The sequence below is a fragment of the Sturnus vulgaris genome, chromosome 1 (genome assembly GCF_052056855.1).
Source record: "Sturnus vulgaris isolate bStuVul1 chromosome 1, bStuVul1.hap1, whole genome shotgun sequence".
Lineage (NCBI taxonomy): Eukaryota > Metazoa > Chordata > Aves > Passeriformes > Sturnidae > Sturnus > Sturnus vulgaris.
Window position 1 is genome coordinate 9,479,381 of NC_142243.1, and position 21,920 is coordinate 9,501,300.

General features: G+C 38.7%; 1 protein-coding gene across 2 annotated transcripts in view; it reads right to left on the minus strand.

The window, feature by feature from the left end:
• Positions 1-6,143: 6,143 nt before the first annotated feature.
• Positions 6,144-21,920, minus strand: part of NCAPG2 (non-SMC condensin II complex subunit G2) — a 47,632-nt gene continuing 31,855 nt past the window's right edge. For both annotated transcript variants that reach the window (XM_014872238.2, XM_014872236.2), the window contains 5 exons: positions 21,584-21,727; positions 19,663-19,766; positions 16,566-16,663; positions 16,246-16,348; positions 6,144-12,457 (listed from right to left, as the gene is read on the minus strand). In XM_014872238.2, coding sequence (XP_014727724.2) covers positions 12,406-12,457; positions 16,246-16,348; positions 16,566-16,663; positions 19,663-19,766; positions 21,584-21,727 — 501 coding nt within the window. In that variant the 3' untranslated portion in view covers positions 6,144-12,405. The remainder of the gene's footprint in view (positions 12,458-16,245; positions 16,349-16,565; positions 16,664-19,662; positions 19,767-21,583; positions 21,728-21,920) is intronic.

Consider the following 21,920-nt stretch of genomic DNA (forward strand, 5'->3'; position numbering starts at 1 on the left):
GATTCAGTTAAGGGAAGACATTGCCAGAGAATAAGTTAGGCATAAAGATACAAAAAGGAAAATACTCTTGTATTAATTTGTAAATAATTGTGATATGTTTTAAACAGAATTTAAATAATACAGGTTAGTTAGAGGCTAAGTATTAGAACTTACAACACAAAGGTAGCATCTGAGTTTTACTGTGTACTTAGTTACTGAGGTCCTGTTTGAAAGCCTTTGCAGGTCTGTTTTTTAATTACAAATGGGAATTATATTTATAAGCATAGGCACACCTGTGTGATTGTATAAATTGTATATTTTTACTGGACAGAAGTGCATGTTTCATCTAAGAATCATGGAGCTATTTGTCAGTTTATCCAAGTATAAAGAAGAGCCTGAACAAAAGGTCAGTTCCAGCTATACTAAATACACTCTACCTGCACAGACAAACAAGCCCTTAGAGAAAAGAGAAGCTTTAAAATTACCTTCTTCATTTTCTTTCTTCCTCTCATCCCCCTGTCCCCTCCCTCCCCCCTCCCCAAATCAAGACTTCTGAGCACATTAATTGCAGATCATTTGTCCTGCTAATGGGCCTAAAGTCCACGGGGAACAATACCTATCAGGCAGTTTATCTCAGATTCAGTAACCTAGATATCTTGGCAGAGCTTTAAGATGTATTGGGGGGTTAAGGGTGAAAGAAGAGAGAAAGAGATAGAGAGGTTTGTCCTACATCTATGCCCAGAAATCACAGAATTTCTACTGCTTTATTATTTCCATGTTCTGGCTTAAGAGGATGTAGGTAAAATATTCAAAGCCTGTAGATGTATCTACAGACACTGAGGGAGAATTTGAAGGCTCTGATACACATGTAACCTTCAGCACACCTTTCTGAGGGCAGAAGGAGCTGCTTGAGCAGCAGCGAGCCTCCTGCACCTTGTGTGTGATTTGAGGACTTCTTTCACAAGACTTTGAAAAATGATGCCACAGAAACCATCTCTAGAGCCACATCTTGGGGTGCCATGGTTACAAGAGGGGCAGCACCTATTGCCCCTTTGCAGGTTGCTGGTGTGAGCAGTCATAAACTGCTCTGGCAGTGGACAGTCTTCAGGGTGATCTTGCAGAGACTCTCAGTGGCTGCAGAACTGGGCACACGCATGACTGTGTGTGAACATCAGTATGAACAGCCATCACACTCTTCATTCCTAGCATATTTTAGTTACATTAATTCACTGTTGTTGATGGAAAGCTTAAAGTCATGAGATTTATATTCAAATTATGTGAGGGGGGTATTGCAACTGTATTGCAGAGGCTCTAATGGCCCTTGGTATTAAAAACGATCAAGAAAGTTTAATAGAAATATTTGTACTATGCATTTATCCAGTAGCTTCTTTTATTCATGCATGTTGAAAAAGTACAGATGTGGTTATATAGCTTTGTGTATTTGATCCTTTCAGTAAGAGAAAATGTATAAGTTATTACATGTACACATTTTTTTAAAAAGCATAATTTAAATAGCTAATATTTAAAAGCAATTAAGAAGAAAGAACTTTACAATAGTTATAAGCAATATGTCTAAAAAGCCATCCAATGCCTGAGACAATAAGAGTATTTAAAGCATGAAAAGCTCTACAGAAGCCTGGATTACTGAAACCTAATGTCATACCACTCTCTCCATAGCAGTACAAATACTCACTTAAATTTCAGTTCAGTGGTTGGTTTCTGAATTCGGGGACAAAGTTTTAGGATAAAGGAATAGAAAGTTCCTAAAAGGAAAAGTCTTTAACTGGTGTGAAAATGTATAGTCCAAGGTCATATCAGCAGTGATTGTGGTCTTTTTCAATTGTTGAATAATTCATAGTGTAACTGAAAGTACTTGAAAGGATTTTGGCATTTGATACAGAAATTACCGATTTTCAGTATTTTTTATTTAATGTCTATAAAACTAGCAAAGCCTTAGAAATTTTTAAATTAATTCCTACTGAATACAGTTTAGCATGAAAATAAATATTTGCAGAGTCTAGAAGACATCAGACTACTTGACGAGAGATAGTGGCATGATTAACTTTATGAATATCATAGAAATTCTCTTATACCTAAGAATGATGTTGTCTGGATGTTCTCAGCTATTATAAAACTTTTTTTCTTGTTTGCAAAATTGTATTAGAAAATGTCTTTGACCTGGTGCACACTAGAAGTTTTACTCTAGATATTTCAGCATCACTGAGGAACAGGAGTTCAATATAGAGCCAGAAGGAAAAATCCTAGAGAACTGTGCAAGTGTACGACTGATGAAGTTTAAAAAGGGAAAAAAAAAAGTAGGTTGATTTTAGTTATGACTGTTAAGATGTGAGCCAGTCTTTTATTCCCTGTGCTGTAACTGAATGATAATGTTTTTTATGTGTTTCTGGAAAGGAGCCTAAAGTGGAATGTTCAAGGCCTAAGAGATGAAATGCAGCTAGAGAAAATTACCAGTGAGAATAGCAAGAGATGTGACTTACATTAACTGAAGACCTAAACATCTTTGTATATGAGTGCTCAGGGCTGACTTCCAAGGCTGTAAGAAGCCTTGGTACCACACCAGCCACTTTGGTGTGCATGTGTGAGGAGAATTTCCATAATCTCTCCTGCTGGTTTGCTAGGGATGCTGGAGAGAGCAGCTTCTGTTAATGCAGGCATTTGCAGGTCTGGATTGAACCCAAATTCATTTAAGACTCATCTAAAATTCTAGCTGACTTGTTCAAATACCACTTATGGTGATACCTACAGTAAACAGGTTGCTGAAGTTGCATTTGGTGTGAAGTTGCTGGAAGAGAAGGCAAAGGTGGAGTGAAGCAAGTAACAACGTGTGCATGTCCAGAACCTGTGAAGAACAGCCCCCGGTGGCTCAAGGCTGGGCTACAGTAACTGATGAATCCAACTCTGAGGCCATTCTGACATCTTTATATTTGGTGTCAAGCTATAAAAGGGAATCTGGGCTTCCCTGGGAGAACAAGCACAGGTGGCTGAGGTGCTCTAGAGCTGGTCCTTTTTGACTGACAAAGGCATATTTTCTGCTGATACCCACTGTCACCTCAGTTCAACACACGCTGAACACTATGACTTGACTGTTTTATAGTCAGAGACATTTCAAAACAAAACCACCTGAATTTCTGCTGGTTTTCATGGGCATTTAGAGGCCTCAGCACTGCTTAAAAACTTGCTGTCTGAGGACATAATGAGGGGATGTCCAAGTGAAAGGATTACACAATTGTAATGTTTTTTGATAATAGGTTCTTGTTCTTCAAAACCATCTTGAAACCCTTAGGTGTGCAATGAATAATTAGATTCAGTTACCATTGATCAAAATTGATTTGAAATGTCAATAGGGAGACAATTTTTAAAATTAATTAGGTTCTTTTAATGGAAGGGAGTTCAAAAACAGTTTAAAAATTCTATTTTCATCCAGCTTTGTTAATCTTTAAGACTCGATACTTGGTGAATGGATTTTACAACGAGTAACTAATCCCCTGGGATACCCACTCCTCTTGTGCTCAATTAAAGGATGAATAAGATTACTGCACTTTGTCATTCTGAAAGAATTGGCCTGTAGTTGATTGAAGTGGTTATGTGTCCCCCACTTGCTGTAGCTGACTTGGAACCTGCAGCCTGGTTCCAGTGCTGAGCACCTAGAGCTGCAGATAGGTGCCTTGAGGCAAAGTGTTATAATCTGACAAACATGGAAAAAAATCCATGGAAATTTTTTACCTTAGTGTCACTGTGCATATTTAAGATGGTGATAAACAAACCTCCAGGGAGCTGGAAAGAGACATGAATCAGTGTGAAATTCTGGCACTGCAGAGAGTAGTGCCATAGTAACGCCACTGCAGAAGGAGCTGGGTGTGAACAGCAGGCAGCAGGCTCAGTGTGGAGACGTGTGCTGAACCACGAGGAGATAAAAGCACTGACCATTTGCTGTATCATCAACAGCAAGGGGTTTGCATGATCCACAGAGCAGGTACAGGGAACAGTTTGTGTGGAATGAGAAACCTGTCTTAATGTGATTGGAGATGTGTCATTTGACACAATCACAGGAGAGATTTAAGCTGTGCACATTTTCATTATGATATCACTTGACTTTTGAGTGATTGACTTTTCAGCTCTAATAACACTCTTAAATAATGTATTTATGTGTTTCAAAGAATCATAGAATTTTTAAGGTTGGAAAAGACCTCCAAGATCACAGAATCCAACCGTTAACCCAGCAACCCTGTGTTTGCCACAAAACCATATCCCCAAGTGACACATCCACACATCTTTTGAACACTTTCAGGGATGCTGATTTCATCTCTTCCCTGGGCAGCCTATTCTAATGCTTGAACATGCTTTCAGTGAAGAAATTTGTCCTAATATCCAATCTAAACCTCACCTGACACAGCTTGAGGCCATTCCTCTCATCCTGAAAACATGAATCTGGTTTCACAAAGCACAAAGTACAGATTCTTGCATTTTTCAGCCCCTTGCTGCACTGGTGGGACAGCAAACTATCAAGAAGTCACCTGTGCTCTTCTCCATTATTTTCTCCAGCATCTCTCTCTCACTTTGGCTGCCTGTTACTGGAGGTAACTGCCTTGGGGGTAAGCTCATCCTCTTTGTTCTATCCAGGAAACGTTGTCCTGCTTACTGTAAAACACAGAACCCAGAAGTTAGAATTGCTATAGCTGCTGTGTTTCTATAAGCTTGGAGCATCCTTGAGGATATTTTCCTCCTGCTACACTGTAAAGGAAATGTAGAATTGACCAATATGTTTGATAGCAACTCAGAATGGAACAGGAGCAACTGAGCTCAGATCCTTTTCACTACAGTTTTATAACAATGCTTATTCACATGGGTTATTTTTAATAGCTAAAAATGGATAAAAAGTAAAGTGCAAGCACATAATTTCTAGTTTAAAAAATTAGAGTCTTGCTGAAAGCATTCTGATAGATCACAAGACTGCTTGGGCCATTGCCTGTGATGTGTTTCTTTTAAAGGAAGGTCACTTTTTAAGGGTATGCTGTGATCAGGAAAAAAAAGATAGGGAAAGTTCATGGTAATGATAGCTGGGGAGAGGAACATTGTTTGGACTACACTGAAATTACATTATGTGTCTCTGCAAGTACAAGATTCTGTTGAGAACAATCACGGGTTTTGGGGAAAGTATTAAAAGTTGAATAATAGAAAAGATAATGCTCTTTTTTTCTGTTCTGAATCACTGCTTTAAAAGCCTTCCTTTTCTGATGTTCCAATGGAGCATCAAAAACCAAACAAAAACACCTACTTTGCTTCTCAAGGGAATCACCTTCCTAGGCTGGGCATTTCCCATGAACTTTCCTGCTCTGTACAACAGAGCTTCTACTGTGCATGATGAAGAGAAACACAAACAGATGAACAAGGTTTTTGCTCTGAGGTGTGTGATGGATACTTAATATTCTATAATTTCATCTCCTAGATTGACAATGAAAAAAGGAAAATCATGCTGAAAAAATGGTAAAGGCACAAAATTATACTGGCAAGAATTAGATTAAACACAATTAGAAAAAATACCAAGAGAAAAACAAACTTGTAACTGGCATTTTCTTTCATTAGCAGATGAATAAAATTAGAAATAGAAGAGCTGTCCTAAACTGGAACTGCAACAGGAAGCTTGAGAGCCAAGAGGACAAAGATGGTCTTCACAAATAGGTTTATGTAAATAAAAAAAAAGAAATCTTTGCTTTTCTCTCACCATAATTACAAATAAACAAACAAAAAACCCCCCAACCAACAAAAGAAATTGGAAAAATTGTTCCATGAATTTTGTTCCACAAAGTCAGTTTATTTCCAGAGTCAAAAGCATCACACCTGTTCAGATGTGCTAATTGCCCAGGAGAGTCTCTCATCAGATAGCACAGAGTGCTTTCTAATATTAGATCACACTGAAACAGGCTGCTTTTAAGCATTCAATCAATGCATCATGATCCACTGATAAATTAAAAACTGTAGGCTAGGTTCCCCAGTCTCTGTGTGCTACTCAGGCAGTTTAAGGCTCTGTGATCTCAACTGGGGAGATAAGAATCCCCCAGAGGCTGACCTGTGATGGATGGTTTAGGAGCCAAAGTTTGCTGTCAATTCCAGTGTAGACCAATCAGGGAACCAGGAGGCTGTAATCAGATCACTTGATCTCTTTATTGCATTAAACAGTTATCAATTTCATTGCAGATAGACTGGTTTTATATCCTTTTTGAGCCCTAGCATGACATTAACTTTTAAAATTCTGACAAGAGACACCTACAAAAGGAAAAAAAATCTCATCTGGAAGATGGTAAACCCACCTTTAACTTCTGTCATTTAAAAATCAGATTATTGGGACATAGAGTGCACCATGCAGTGTCCATCTCAGACATTTTTGCTATTATCCTCCATTGAGTTTGAATATAGGTTGTTGTGGTCATTGCACATTTCCCAGCAGCTCTTGTACACAAGGCAAACTCATCTGCTGTGCCCAGTGACCAGCTCAGGCACTGGCAAACAAGTGTTTTACCCATCATGGGGAGCAGACCCATGAAAACCACTGTCCTGCAGACCAAGAGAGCAGCCCATGAGCGAGAAACTGGGGACAGAAAAGTAACGATTTTTGTCAGGAAGGATGATCCCCTTTAATAAAGGTCCACTTTTAAACACAGAACAAGCCTTAGAATTCTCTTTGTGCAGAACTGAGAAATTGCTGAGAGTAAAAACCTTTTCTTTATCCTGTGTATTGGTAGTGTCTACCATAGAGGATGGTGTAAGAAAGGACACCATTTTTGGCAGTGTGATCAGTAAAAGGAACCTACCCAAAGGAGCTTTTCCTTCAATGCAGGACAGTCACACTGTCCTTAAATAGCCAGAACTAGACCACGAAGTAGAATTACTTTGTGTTTTGTGTTTTGTTTTGTTTTGTTTTGTTTCTAAGTACTGTCCTAGGCTGGTCTAATTGAATTTGTAGGCTCTTACAGATGCTGTATTTTTCCTTTAGAGGCTGTTGTGAGAAAATAAAGTTGCAAACACCTATTTTTAATAATCATGGCAAGATTTCAGAAAGGTCTGTGCATGAAGTCTGAATTTCTTGCTAAGAAACTTGTGCTCAGGCAATGGGTAAGTAAGGATGTTAACAGTAGGAAACAACAACAACAAAAACCCCAAATCAATATTCTTTATTCAGATGGAAGCTGAGCTAACACAAACAGTTTATCTAAGTGTTTAATAATTACCCTTAAAGGCAGGAAGCACACTCCATTGCAGATTGAAAAGAACTCTAGAGGAGGCTGGGCTGGCTCTATCCTCTATGTCCTTTGATGTGGACATGGAGTCACACAGGATTCACACACCTCTCCAGCAAGAACTGCTAAAATGTATCTGTTTAAAATGTAAGGCTTTACAGCAGAGCATCTGCTACTGCAGCATAATAAAAATGCATTAACCCAAGACAAGGATTTATTGTAAGTGTAGTAACATGGTAAGGAACCAACTGAACGGAAGAGGGAACTAGATTAGGCTGGAAAGTAATTATTAATGATGTTTTGGAACAGTATCTTATTTAGTATTTTCATTAATGACAGCATAAAAAATAAGCATTAACGAATGAAGTTTGAACATATATTTGAAACTGGGACAAGTTGACAAAGTATAAAGCAAAATACTAGAATTTTACATAGGGAGAATCTAATAAAGTGACATCTTAAGTAATGTAAGCACCATGAGATAAACAACTGTCAAGTCATGTGTCTGAGAACCAAGTTATTTTGCTAAGAAAAAGGTTTAAAATAATGGTTAAAAATAATGAGACAAGAGAAAAAGATTGGTAACAGCTTCTCCTTACTAGAGTCATGAGCAGGAACTAAATAAAAGAACTCCTACTCCACACTGCTTTCAAACAGTGGTGACCGATACCACAGAGAATGAAATATTCTCAGTGCCACAGCCTATCATTTCTGCAACTTTGCTAGAACCATGATGTGGAACTGGACAGAGACAAAGGACTCTGATTAGAGAAGAGCCAGAACACATCTATGCTGAACACCCTAACCAAGTGAAAAACCCCCTGTGACTGCTGAGTAAATGAAAGCTACAGCACTGCTGGAAGCCTGGGGCTGTGCCTCAGGTCATGCTCAGACAAGCAGCCACACAGAGCTCAGGACCAAGAATTCTTCTCCAGAGCAGATTAGGCAGGACCTGTGCCTCTTTGCAAGGGCTTAATAAACCTGCAGAACTGCTGGCCTCCCGTGGAAAGTTCTGCAGCTGTTCCTGAAAGCTGCCCTTGGCCAGCTGCCTGTCATGGTGCCAGTACTTAGCCACGCTCTTCTCTCAGACATGGGCAGCTGCCACACAGGGAATCCTGGCTCAGGCACGGCTGGACACATACATACATTGAGTATCCTTCACTAAGCATCTTTCAAGTAAGGTGAAAGATTTTGTCAGAATTAGTCTGATTTCCTTCTGAAAATCAGAAGACCTCAGAACACTTGAGGGCAGCAGCACACGGGAGTTTAAAATGAGTTGCAGCTCTCAGTGAGTAACCAGCAGGTGCAAGGTGGATTTTTTTAACTTCCCTGGTATTCTGAAGTTTTGGGTGCTTGGATCCATAGCTGAAGACATTTATTTGCTAAGGAAGAAGCTTGAGAATTTCTCCTGGCTTTTCCTTAGCTCACAAGTTGAAGCTGTGATAGGTGGCAGATGCTGGGCTTTGTTTCCCATCCAGAGAACAAAGCGAATGAATGTTGTCATTACAAAAAGGGCCCAAGTCCTTATAAACAACGTTGATTACTGAAAATAGTTTAAAGTTATCGCTTTCTTTAGTCTCACTGATCCTGAATGCATATGCACAAAGGGAAGAGCTCCAGCCATGGCACTCACAGGTACAACTGTGACCAGAATGTTTCTTCTCTGGGCAGCTCTTCATCACCAGCACCTGCCAGTGCCAGTTGCCCAAAAGAGTGTCACAAACTGGTGTTTTCTTGCTCATATTTCAAGGAATTGTATTAATCAAAGTCAGGTTCAACGTCTTCAAAAAGCTGAACAGATCTCAAAGGGTCTGTCTCAAGATTAAGAGAAGTTTTCAAACCTACCCAAAGAACACCACCTCTTCCCCAACAGCACTTTTGATTAATAAGATGAAACAAATCTGTTTTACAGGTTCACAAAACATAACAGCTTAAGAAATGTCCTATATATTTGTATCTTCCAAACAGAAGGAGAATGTAGATTTAAATTCTTGCAAGACCGAAGTTTACAATGAGAACAGCAAGTGAAACATAGAACTCCTCCAATATTCTTGTGAAATTTGCCACAAAGGCCTAAGGAGAAAGCCTAGGTAAACCTTGGCTCAAGGAATCCCAACACCATTATTTGTGTTGTGGAAAGCCAATGTTTTTTCATGGCAAAGCAGTTTAGTAGAGCCAGACTAGAAACTGAAACATGTTCACCAGCTGCAGGACTAACAGAAAATTATTCAAACCTCTTAAGAACCCCTTGAGTACCAGCCACCAGGAAGACAGAGGTTTATCTTCAAATTTTTTACCCTTCCTAGCAGTATCACCTCTGAGCTCTTCAAAGGAAATACACATATTTCTGATGTTGATGGAATGACCTTTATTTCCTTCAGGCACAGGGCTATTGCATCTGTACCATAAATTCCATGAAAAAAAGCAAAATTATACAGTGAGGAAAAACAAGGCAGTAAATTTGGATTATTTTCTAATCTAATGATATGAGCAAATACTGAGAGGCAGAAAAAAGAAACTTATTTACATATTCATTGAGTAATTTGTATAATCAGAAGATTTAAAAGGTCATTACCGGAACACCTGCCTGTTAACAGATGTAGAAGAATGAAGGCCAAAGAACACAGTTTTTATAAAGATGTTGATAGATAAACAGTTGGCAGATCTGCAGATACCTGCTGGGGCAGCATTAGTTCCTTTGGTCAGGCCACTGTTGTGGATGAGGTGAATCTGGAACTCATAAATCCATGCACACACTGACTATCCTGTTGCAAAGCTTGCCAGTTGTTCATTAAGAACAGCATTGTTTTTAAATATCAACATTCCAGCTAAAACAGGTTTTATCCAGTAGGGAAATTTTATGTACCAAGGTCAAGTATGGGTCTGATGTTTGCACTGACAGCAGATATTGAAAGAAACTTTACAGTCTCTTAGCACAGAAAGAAAACCAGCAGAGTAGATGTTTGTTTAGACAGATGGGAGGTACAGCTTTTGCACAAATCTTAATCAAGAATGAAGAGCCTGTCTTACTTTAGCCAAATTGGTTAACTTCAGTGTCAGTGCCAGTCATTAACACTGGAGACTCAATAGCCATTTGTACAGGCCCACCCTGAGAATCACTGCACTGGACTGGAGATAACCAAGTGCTACATGTCCAGGTCTCCAGGCCTAAGCTGGAGGATGCGACTCTGGTCTGTGGCTGAATCGTTCCTATTAAATCTCCTAAACCGGACAAAACTAAAGCATCAGGAGCTGTGGTTCTGCCTGAGATAAATTCCTTCAGAGTAGCTGATATAGGGCTGTATTTTGGATTTGTGCTGGAGACAGTGCTGGTAACACAGGGATGTTTCAGCTATTGCTGAGCAGGGCTTACATGGCCTCTCTGCTTCTCACCCCACTCCTAAGGAGGCTGGGAGTGCACCAGGAGTGTGGACAGGGAACCCCAAGTGACCAAAGGGATATCTCACACCATATGGCACCATGCTCAGCAATAAACTGGGGGGAGGCTGTGGGGAGGGCACTGCCCAGGGACTGGCTGAGTCATTTAATTTCCCTCTCCTCTTATCTCTTTTTCTCACAATTTGAAAAAGTACTATTATTTTTTCTTAATTATTCAACTGTTTCTTTTTGACTTGTACCCTTTCAGTCCTGCCCCCATGTCCGAATGGGTGGAAGCGGTGAGGGAACAGCTGAGTGGTGCTTGGCTGCTGGCTGAGCTTAAACCACTTAATGAGCTCAGACAGGTAATTTACATTACAGGTATCTCCATTAAAGCAAAATAACATTGTGCAATCAGCATTCTATTAGTCTTGGGAGAACATCTGGTTGCATGAAGAAAATTAAGTGGCTTAGATGCCTGCAATACCTGCACCATTAGTAATAACTTATCAAAACAGCTATCATTTTTAAAAATAGCTAAATATAAAAAAAATTATATATTACTCAAGTCTGTGTTTAATACTTAAGACATTTCCCCTCAGTGTACTGGGTATTGAATCACCTGAATATTCAAGTTATGAGGAAACTCAGAGGAGAATCTGGTCCAAACCCAAGCTCGGCAGGGCTAACTCCAAAGCTGTGACACCATGGAAGGTCAGAGCACTTCTTGTCAGCCAAGTTCTGCACACCTCCAAGGATGGGTATTCCACAGGCTTTCTGAGCAACCTCTTCCAGTTCCATTTCCAGCTCCAATTCACTCTCCTAATGATTGTTTTTCATGTCCAACAAGAACTTGTCTTGCTGAAATTGTTTCTGTAGCCTCACATTCTCCTCCATTCATCTCTGAGGAAAGTCTTGCCTTTATCCTCCTGCAGGCAGGTGAGGCAGCAAGAAGCTGCCCTCATGCAGGTGCCTGTCGGTGGTGCAGGATTTGTCCATCAGGTCCAGGTCTCTGAACATCAGGAGATGCCCCTTGGTGCCAGCTGTGGCTCCCAGCTGCTGTCATCTGCCATCAGTCCGAGGCTGCTGCTCACCCTGTCAACCAACCAGCCCTGGCAGCAGGGCCTGCCCTCAGCAGTGCCACAGCCACAGCTGCCAACCTCATCCCTTAGCAGATTATTCTTCCACTGATGCTCCAGCTAGTTTCCCACTCCTCTTTCCATACCTATCCATCCCATCTCTCTCCAGTTTGGCTGTAAGGATACTGTATAAGACTATGTAAATATCTTTGCCAAGGATAGGAAACAGGACCTGCAGTGCTCTCTCTTCTTCTACCAAAGGGAAGGAAATCAGGCTGGCCAGGCAGAGTTTGCCCCTGGTAAAGCCATGATGGCTATTCCCAATCACCCTTTTGACCCTCACATATCTCAAAATAAGATTAATTTCCATAACCCCTAGGAATATGCTCTAGTCCTCCCAGGGACTAAGGTTACGTGTGACCTCAGTCTCAAAAGTATCTATGATACAATTATTATTTGTTTTACAAAAACAAAGATAAAAAATACTGATTTTACATTCCCCCCAAGAAGACATTTTTATACAGAATAACCTCTGTAGCTGTTGAAAAATATTTACTATTATGTAATTTCTATATACACTTTTATACAATTTGCTTGCTTGAAATGTACAGAGTAATAGAAAACAATCTTAAACAATTCACAAGTTTACAAGGTACGTTTTTCAAAAAGCAATACATCTTCCCTCAGTTTTCACGACAAAAGCTTCTGCGTGGTCAAGGATTCAAAAACTCATCCAAAATTTTCAGAGATGATTCACACAGCAATCTGAAATGCCATAAAACAATGCATAACAGAATTAGAAATGCTAAATGCCAAATCAATCCTCAACTATTTGATTCTCAGAGCACAGCTACCACATGATTTCTTTGACCAGTTAGTCCATATTAGTTTATTAAAATGCCTTTACAAATTACTTTTGAAATAGATGGATTCTTTTTCTTTCAACTTTTCCCTTTTCCTGCTGATCATCTGTCTCTAGAATAACCAACAGCAAATCAGTTTAAATCACTATGTCAATTTAAGCACATTTTCTAATATTTAATCATCTCCTTAAAGAAGCCACTCATTTCCTGCACAGCATTGTTACTTTTTTGTTCAAACAAAACAGTGAAATCCTTTACAGGTAATTTATTCCAAGACCACTTTTCATTCTTTTACTTTACTCATTTCTCCCTCACTCTTCACAATTTTTCTTCTCACCTGTGTCAACTTTTTTCCAAACCTGAGCTTTCTATCTTATCCTTATCAGCAGCTGCCCTCACACTCCTCTTAGTCCCGTTCTGACTCTAATCTCCAATCTCACACTCCTCTCCACAGTGCCACAGCCTTTACGCCAGGATGAAACTCCACTGTCAAAGTAAGGTAGTGTTACAAGGCACTACAGAATTAGGATAATTAGTTAAGTCCTGTGGGCCTAGGCACAATGCTGCTTTGTATAAATTTTATTTCTTTACAGTTTAAGGCTAAAAAAACAATGAATTTGTAATGTGGGACCATTGGCACATTGGCCAAAAGCCATCAATTGGGAAAACTGTTCTCCTCCCAAGCAGAAAAGCTGAAGTCAGTTTTACCAAGTACCTTGCTAGGGAACTTAAAGATGGAAGCAGAGAAATCATACCCAACATTATACACCAAAACAATTCAAGAGCCGTAATTTACACATGCAATGAAAGTGCAATTAAGAATTTGGGAGCTGGCTAAATATAATACTAAAGAAATATCTTTCAGCACAGCCATTAGCTAAATTTAAATTCTAATACTCATATATCAAAATGCTAAATAAAGTAAATACACAGTATTAAGTAAAAGTTATTACCCTATAGCACATTAGGTTCTACAGAATGTGAGACATTTTTCTCTGTCCTCCAAATGACTGAATTGACAGCTTTATCTGCATTTTTTGTTAGGCATAAATATTTGCATTTTATAAACTAAACTAATATGTGTGCCATTACTCTTGAGGAAATTCTCTCAATATACAGTATCTTGTCCAGAATTTTTATATGCACTAAATAGCATTTTTAAAATACAGACCCATAGGACCATCTGAAACCACTAACTCAGCTGAAGAGGGAAGAGTAAATTGCAGTGAAAAGTTTTGCTTCTGAATTAGTGCAATAATTCCTTGTATAAGGGCAGCACCTTAATTACCACACCAAACAGCTTTTTTACTTTTTTCTTTCATTGCTAATATGTAAGAGATTACTCCTAAGTCTGAAGTTAAGATGCTGGCACAGAATGCCAGTTCTCTTGGGAAATTAAAGAATGTCACCATTTCCTGGTATACCTGGGTATTGAATAAAATAATCCCTCAAGGAGTTATTAAGAGATAATGCTTTCAGAAGCAAAAAATAGTAATATTGAGAAGGAGTTAAAGCCCAGTAATGTGCTTTTGTGTGTTAGAGGACTGTCTTCAAATTAATGACCAGAGATCTAGCTTGCAGCATACCATAAGTAAAATGTGGTGTTTGGTAAGCAGAGTAGGATGATAAAATAGTTTACAAACAACAGGGCATGCTTTAGACCATGTATAATCACATTTAGCTGTACATTAGCACACAAGCAGCAGAGCACTAAAAAATGGCACACCAGAAGCCACCAGAGACCCAGCCTAGTCTGACGTTCTGTCTTAGCTGTGAGACTGCAAATACACTTAAATTCATCATGCAAAACCTAATCACTGCAGAACTTCCTCCAAACCTCTTTCCAGCATCAATTATGTTACCCTTCTGGAGAGGAAAATTCCCCAACATAACTGTGCAGATATGAATCCCCCCAAATTCTGCAAAGCTATGTGATAGCTTCTGAATTTTATCACAGTGCAATTCCAATTCATAGAAAAAATTTTCCCATTATCATATTCATATCTCTAACCCTTGAATTTTGTCTTCAACTGTCTCCTGGGTTGGTATTATACAAAGGTAGCCACTCACATATCACAAAATTAAAACACTGTGTAGCATCTTATACTCTTCATCTGCCCCAACATGCAGTTCACTGGGCAGAGACAATCATATAGATTCATAAAGCAATTATCTGTGTTCTCACTGAAATTTATAGTCACTAGTGCTCTCAAGTGGCAGCAATTATTCATTTTAATGTGCCTATTTATTTAATCATGTTAAGATTCACTTTAATTTCACAGCTTTTTCTACTATCTTGATTAGAAGTGCAAACTGAAACATGATACCCTGCCACTCTCCTTCTTTTCCAGATAATTATTATTATTATTGTTAAAATATTCTAGTAGGACACTTGGCAACCCATCATAAAATACTTTCATGTGGAAAAGAATGGGGTTCTGTTTATTTGTGTTTGATTTTGTTTGTAAGCTAGGTCCTGACCAAAGGACATTTTGTTCACAGCCAAGCAACTCTCCAGCTTTCCTGCAGGCCTCTTTCAGGTTGTGGAAGGGACCCCAGAGCACCATCCTCTGGATGGAGGCACAGCTCAACCACCAGTGTCTGTGCCAAGTCACTAAAATGCCAGAGAACAACATGCCTCAGGCCAGGGATCCACGAGAAGAGCACACTGGGGAAGTGTGCTCAGGCTGGGAGAGCTGTGCAAGAAATTGTTGAGTAAATGAAGCTCCTGTACAATGAGGTTTCTATACAATGGGCTTTTTGGATTGTTTGTGAGTCTTTTTTAAAATTTTATTTTGAAGTCTGTCTACACCCATTGTTTGACTGAATAGTAAGGATCACTGGTTTGTAAGAATGAAAGACTGCAAGGACCTCTGCATGTTCATGCCTCTGTGGTGCATTACAAACGTTCTCAGAAGTTTTGGATTAATGTCCATAACCTCAGTCTGGTTTCTTCACATTCTGTATTTGTGCTTAAAATGTTTCTTTGACAACTTTTTGGTTCCATGAGCAGTTCAGTAACTAGGCAGAAATCAGATGTTCACAAGTTTCAAGACTTAAGCAAGTTTGAGATCTAAAGGCTAAAGCATTCATCATGATTCTCTAGATAGGCCTGAGAAAACTGACTGCAAACATAATGCAGCCAATAACTTTCAAAAAACTTTTCACAAAAGATACACCAGATATGACACTTGAAATCCCCCTCAACAAAAAGAGCAAAATAAAATCATCTGTGGAAAGGTCTCAAAGTCATTATTATATCCAGTTAAATTTTTAGTGCCTGCATAGGTTTGGATTCATATGCCCAGTGCCAAAGTGTGGGAGAAAAATCTCCTAGTAATGAGAAATAGTAACTGGAATACTTGCTTTGTTCTACCCCTGTTGCAAACAGACCTGGATTTCAGAAGTGAATCCTGCAATATACGGGACCAAGTGATAACACATTCAAATTAAATGAAAAAAGCCCAAAGCTAAATATGTAAAGATTACAATCACAGCAGATATAAGGGCAGGAAATTTAATACTGTGCTGGGCTCAATACCTCCCACTCTCCCCCCCACCCCCAGTATTTTAAATCTTGCAATCAATCACTCAGAACACTCTAACAGTGTTATGTAAGTACAGAACAGAGCCAATTATTGCAGAGAGGGGATAGGAGAGCTCAGTGCTCCTTTCCCACAGCACACCCACCTTTCAGTGCTGCTGGATTCTCCTGTGGCAGCATCCTTGCATATTATCAGTCTCCTTTGAATGGCAGGTGCAATATCCTTTAGAAGTGAAGTTTTGTGCTTACCTATTTGAAATGAATTGAAATGTTGGACAAAAATAATTTATCATAAAAATAACCCCCACTCTTCCAGATTTTCATAGAATAACTTTAAACATAAAAGATTACTTAATGGAAGATTAGATATTAAATTGGATTTTCACTGTCCAGGATTAACTACTGTGTATTTCAATGTAGTACATAAAAAGAAAGATGGAAAAAGGACAAAAATATTTTTACTGACCTTTAATTATAATCACAATGCAGACAGTAGCTGTTAGACTAAAAATCCCTTCAATTTCTTCAGAGAGAATGCACTCCATTAATTCATTTAAAATTGACCTAAGGAAAAAAATAAAAAAAAATTTATTATAAACCATATTTATTTCAAAATAAAACTGAACAGAACATGTTTGTCATTATGCTACCCTGCCACCACAGCTTCAAAGATACCATGCAGGACAAAGCAGTGTGACTGGGTAACTGAAAACTATGTGCTGCCTCTGAACTGAGAATATCAAAGCATGATAAATTGCTTGGGGAGACAATAAAGTCTGCAAAGAGAAAAAGTGGTATTAAGAGAAGTGAAGAGCTTGTGGTGTATTTTAGGACAGTAAATCCGTGAAAAAACTACTGATTTACTGGAATTTAATTCACAGAATTTGTACTGAAATTTTAAACTCGAATTTCTACTGAAGTTTGAAAAAATATATTCTATGACTCTGTTGGTTTGCTAGTACCTACTCAGGCTTAATTAACATCTTGACCTTAAATGTGTTTCTCATAAACATTAAAATAGGAAAAAATTAGAAAATTAAAATTTTCCAATTACGACCCAGTGAAGATGATTTTTAACTACACAGTGCCCTGAAACACTTCCAAGCAACATTTTAGTTAGTGAAACTATGGACAGGATAACAGAAGCATGACAGCAGCTCCTTGTAAAATACTCACTCAGTATGGATCTTAAGAGATTTTGTCACTTCTAGCAAGAGATGAAAGTACTACTAGCAAACTCTAGTGGTGTTTTGGGATATATGTCAAGGTAAGAAAAATGAAATGATAGTCACAGATAGGGTCTAGCAACCAAACTAAACTGCAATAGGGAGTAAATCAACAGCACAGAATGGAAACAGTAACTGGTCATTAGTGTTTGTGGTAAAAATCCCAAACTTAACTCAGAAGCAATTCTCAAAACCAGCGAAAAACAGAAGAACAAGAGGGATAAAACAGGAGATGGAAGAGATCCATAATCCTGATACTCCTCAGAGCACAAAGCTAAAGGCTCTGTAAAGAACTAAAGGGGAAACTGAGAGCAGCAATGTTACAGTAACTTTCCCTAACATATTTCAAAATACCTCTAACAATATTATTATCTGTTATGAAAATTGATCATCATACATTGCCAGTTCTGACTTCAATTGTTCTTCAGGCTTTTATTGTGCTAAGACATCAAAATGAAATATGCAGTTAAGAACCAATTCAGTAAAAACGTTTTGCAGAAATTCAAATATTGCTTCTAAGAGCTGAGAAAGATGAAAAATCTTTAGCTTCAGAAATAAGCATTATGAAGTTGCTCATGCATTGCATCAGTTTCATTGTATCATTGTGGACTAATGTGACCAAGCATTGATTCCATTTCACCTTGCTCTTAAATTGCTAATGGACAGTACTGGGATCAGAGCGCTGACTTCGTTGTTATCATTGTTTGGGTCACTAAGCACACTCTTAACCTCCATGGAGGAACACTGGAATTTCATTAACCTGTAACAAGACTCACTGCAGCTGCCTTTCCCCACCTCCCTCTGAGAAAGGGTCACATGAGCCTGCAGGCAAAGATAAAATAGAATAGAACAATAAGCTATTTAAAAATACATATAAGGCTCAGAGGTAAGTAACTGGTTCCTATACAGATAGCTCCCTACTAAAATGAAGGATGCTCATACAATTGGACAGATATTGCCAAGCCTCCCAGTATTATCACTGCTATGGGGATTGAAATTCAGTGCTAGAAACTGACTGAAAATAAAACAGATTTTCTGCAGAACTCAGAGCAAGATGACTGTGAGCTCACAGAGCAGAAGCTCACATCAGATTTCATAATGTCAAAGGCTTTCATGTTGCCATAAAAATTTCTGAAATACTGAATGATTTATTACTGGACTCTGATTATGACCTATCAATACAGATTTATAAAAGAGCTTTAAAAGTAGTCTCAATTCTGAGGCACCAGTAGAACCAGATGGTAATTATCACAATCTTTGCCCCAAAAAGATAAATATTAGAAGATACATTTTTTTCCCAAGTACTTAGAAACAATTTGGCCTAAACTTGCAGTTTCCTCCACCAAGAATGGACAAGATTCACCTTGATTACTACAAGAAAAAGTTTCAAAAGAATTAGCTGATTTTCTGCATCTCTTTTGAAAAGAGATGAGTAAAATAATTGTTTCACTAGAAGAGAACACCTTGATGGAGAGCTGCTGCCTCATGGAAGAGCAAGATTTGGATTAGTTGGACTGTTGCTGGAGTCTCTGGAGCTTTTTGTTTTGCAAGTTCAACTAGAATTAGAGAAGGATTGAGAAGAAAAAGAACACTTCATGACAGCAGAGCCAGGGATATTCAGTGCTTGTCAGACGAGGAAGTTAAGAAGAGGAATTAGTTGTGGTAAGTCAGGGAGAGCTATGGACTTCCAAGCTCCTTTACAATTTAAAACAAGTCTAGTGTGTACAGACACATTAAGAAAAATCGAATATAAACAAACTAGGCAAAATAAAATTCAGTTGTAATAATTTTAGAATACATTCAGGGCCACCACTGAATAGAGCAAATACCCTCCCCCCTCCCAGTTTAAGTTTTAAAAAACAAATAACATAAGCTCACTTTTGGCGGCTTTCAGCACTCAGATACTTTCTATTTTTAATGTCGTGACTTTAATACAGCCATAGGTATATGTCACCTCATTGGAGATGTTCAGCTAAAGGATTAATTTTATTTCTGGCAAATATTTTATCTCATCTTAACATCTCTGTGTTGAGGGGGCTCAGCTTTACAAGTATCTTATGAAAGAAGCAAGCCAAAATGTATGATTAAAAAACTTATCATGATTAAGAGTCTTGTAAATAAGAAGCACTCTTGGTTAAAAAAATGGACTCAACCCCAGCAATCAATACCTACAGGCAACATGTCAAGAAAAAGGGATTATTAAATAGTCCAGATAAATTTAGAAAGCAACTAGTTATTCGAAATTTATTTTAATTTAGAAAGTAAAATTTTATTGACAACATATAAACTGTTTTATATTAGCAAAAGCCTTGGAAAAATTAATATAGAAACATTTACCTGACAACATTAACTGACTTTGTAATTACAGTCATTAAACAGCTTGAAAGAGGGGGAAGGTCTGAAATAGTCTTTGGCATGGTCAAATCTTCTTCACTGGAAACCTAAAAAAGAAAAAAGTCAACAACCCTTCTACTTCAAGAAAGGTATGTATGCAAAATATTGTATTTCAATAATCACACTAACCAGGACCTACCCTTAAATAATTAGAACACTCACAAATATTCTTTCAATAGCTTTAATTCAACTGTGTTGTGTCCAAATAAATAAAACTAATTTAAATTAGAAAGACTGAAACTAAACCACATAAACAGTATTTGTACCAAGGCAAATATTCTCTGCAGTTGCTTCCACCAGAAATTTCACTTAACTACACTGGTGGTCACTCTTTATAAAGGCACAGACTATTAAACACAAATGAGTCCCCTCTGTGGCTCCAAATCGAAGGGTGCATCTGTGATTTCTAAATGCAACTCAGGTGACAGTGATTTTCTGGATAGCTGCTCTTTTTGGTACCAAGTTCTGAATAGTATGACAAATATTTAGTTAGAATTGAATTTTGATTTACAACAACTTGGGGGCAGGGAAAACCTGAGCTCAGATGAGTGACTGGAACAAACACTCAATCTATGAGTATGAATCTCCAGTGTATCCAAGCCCAGAAATGTTTCCTGTGCATCACGTGTGAAGAGCACCTGTCACCCACAGCCCCTCAGCCGATACATCAATATCTGCAGGCAAACAGCTGGCACTCCTTCAGTGCCTCCTCTAACACAGCCTTGGAAGCTGCTCCGTGGTACTTTCTGGCCACTGTTTCTTGCTCTGTGTCTGAACCCACAGCAAAAGTACAGTCTCTACTAAAGAGCCTTTGCTCTTCTTTTTTAGTCCTCAAAGCTTCCAATCTTATTAATCATATTTACTTCTAGCACTACCTGCTTTAGAAAAATGAGGTGAGAATATTACCCTTCTTCAAGGGCAATTGTGGTTCCTTGGACTTTCAGAATATCAAATAACCTCTGTCTACACATTTTTTTCAGTATTAGAGATTCTTTCTTTACTTTCCAAAACGGTGCAAATCAGATGTTTGGAAATTCTCTGCACAAAAATAAGCAACTAAAAAAAGATGCAGCATGTGAAATGTCTCTGTATGGAAGCAGAGAATGTACAAGTGATTAGTGCCAAGCAGGGCATCAGTCTGCTTTGAAACAGGGACTACAGAACCTTATGGTCCCCAAAAACAGGGAATGGGAATCTGTCACACATTAGACTTCTGAAGTTGCCTAATGCCGGGTGAGAGGAAGTGGGGTAGGTTTAGAACAAGCCCCTGTCCTCCTCCTTTCCCTGAGCTCTAATTGCTGAACCCTGCATTGCATGGTGTGGCCTAAGCCTTTGATCAGTTTGGGTCCGAGGTCTGGGCTGTGTCCCCTCGCAGCCTCTTGCCCACAGTCTGGCTTTTTTTTAGAGCGGAGGTGAAGGAACCAGGGAAACATTGACACTCTGCAAGCACTGCTCAGCAACAGTGTGTCCTCAGCAGCGTCTCTTGCCCACAAATGGCAACCACAGCAGCACGGGGACTGCAGGGAGGAAACTCCTGCCCAGCCAGATCCAGTACAAAAGCACAGAGGAAATATTCCAGAACTCACATTGTTAATCGCCAGCATTGCTAAGTTCTCCTGTCGGAGGCAGATACTAAAATGAGTATCAGGACAAGTCTCTCCCTACATACCTGTAGCCAGAAATCCAAGAGATGAATTCTAATATGAAATTATAGCAAATAAAATTTCCTGTTTGTTTCATGCCAACACAAATCCTCATCTGCAGTACAAAGATCAATTTTCTGATTAAAGCTCTGTCGTTCCAACATGACATTTAAAAAGCGGAAAGTGTTAAATAGAAAAAAGAAAATCAGGATTAACTTTACCTTCTGTAGCACACAATTTATCTCTGCTACTATTGCAGCCAAGAGAGTGGAGAGTACACCCTGGTGAACTGCTGGGAATGAGGAATGCCAGCACTGCAGTGTATGGATGAATTCTCCAAGAGGCATTTGAATAGACTGAATCAACTAAAACCAAAAGGAAAAACACATCTTTTTTTTCAGATTGCTTGAGTATAACTGAAATATACCAGCAAGCCTTTCTGTGAAGTGCAGACCACACCTTGAAAGCTTTTGAGGTATTCTAGTCACTCAGGATCAAAGGGGGAAATCAGCAACTGGGAAGTCTACTCATAAATTTGAGAGAAAGGAACAAAGCAGT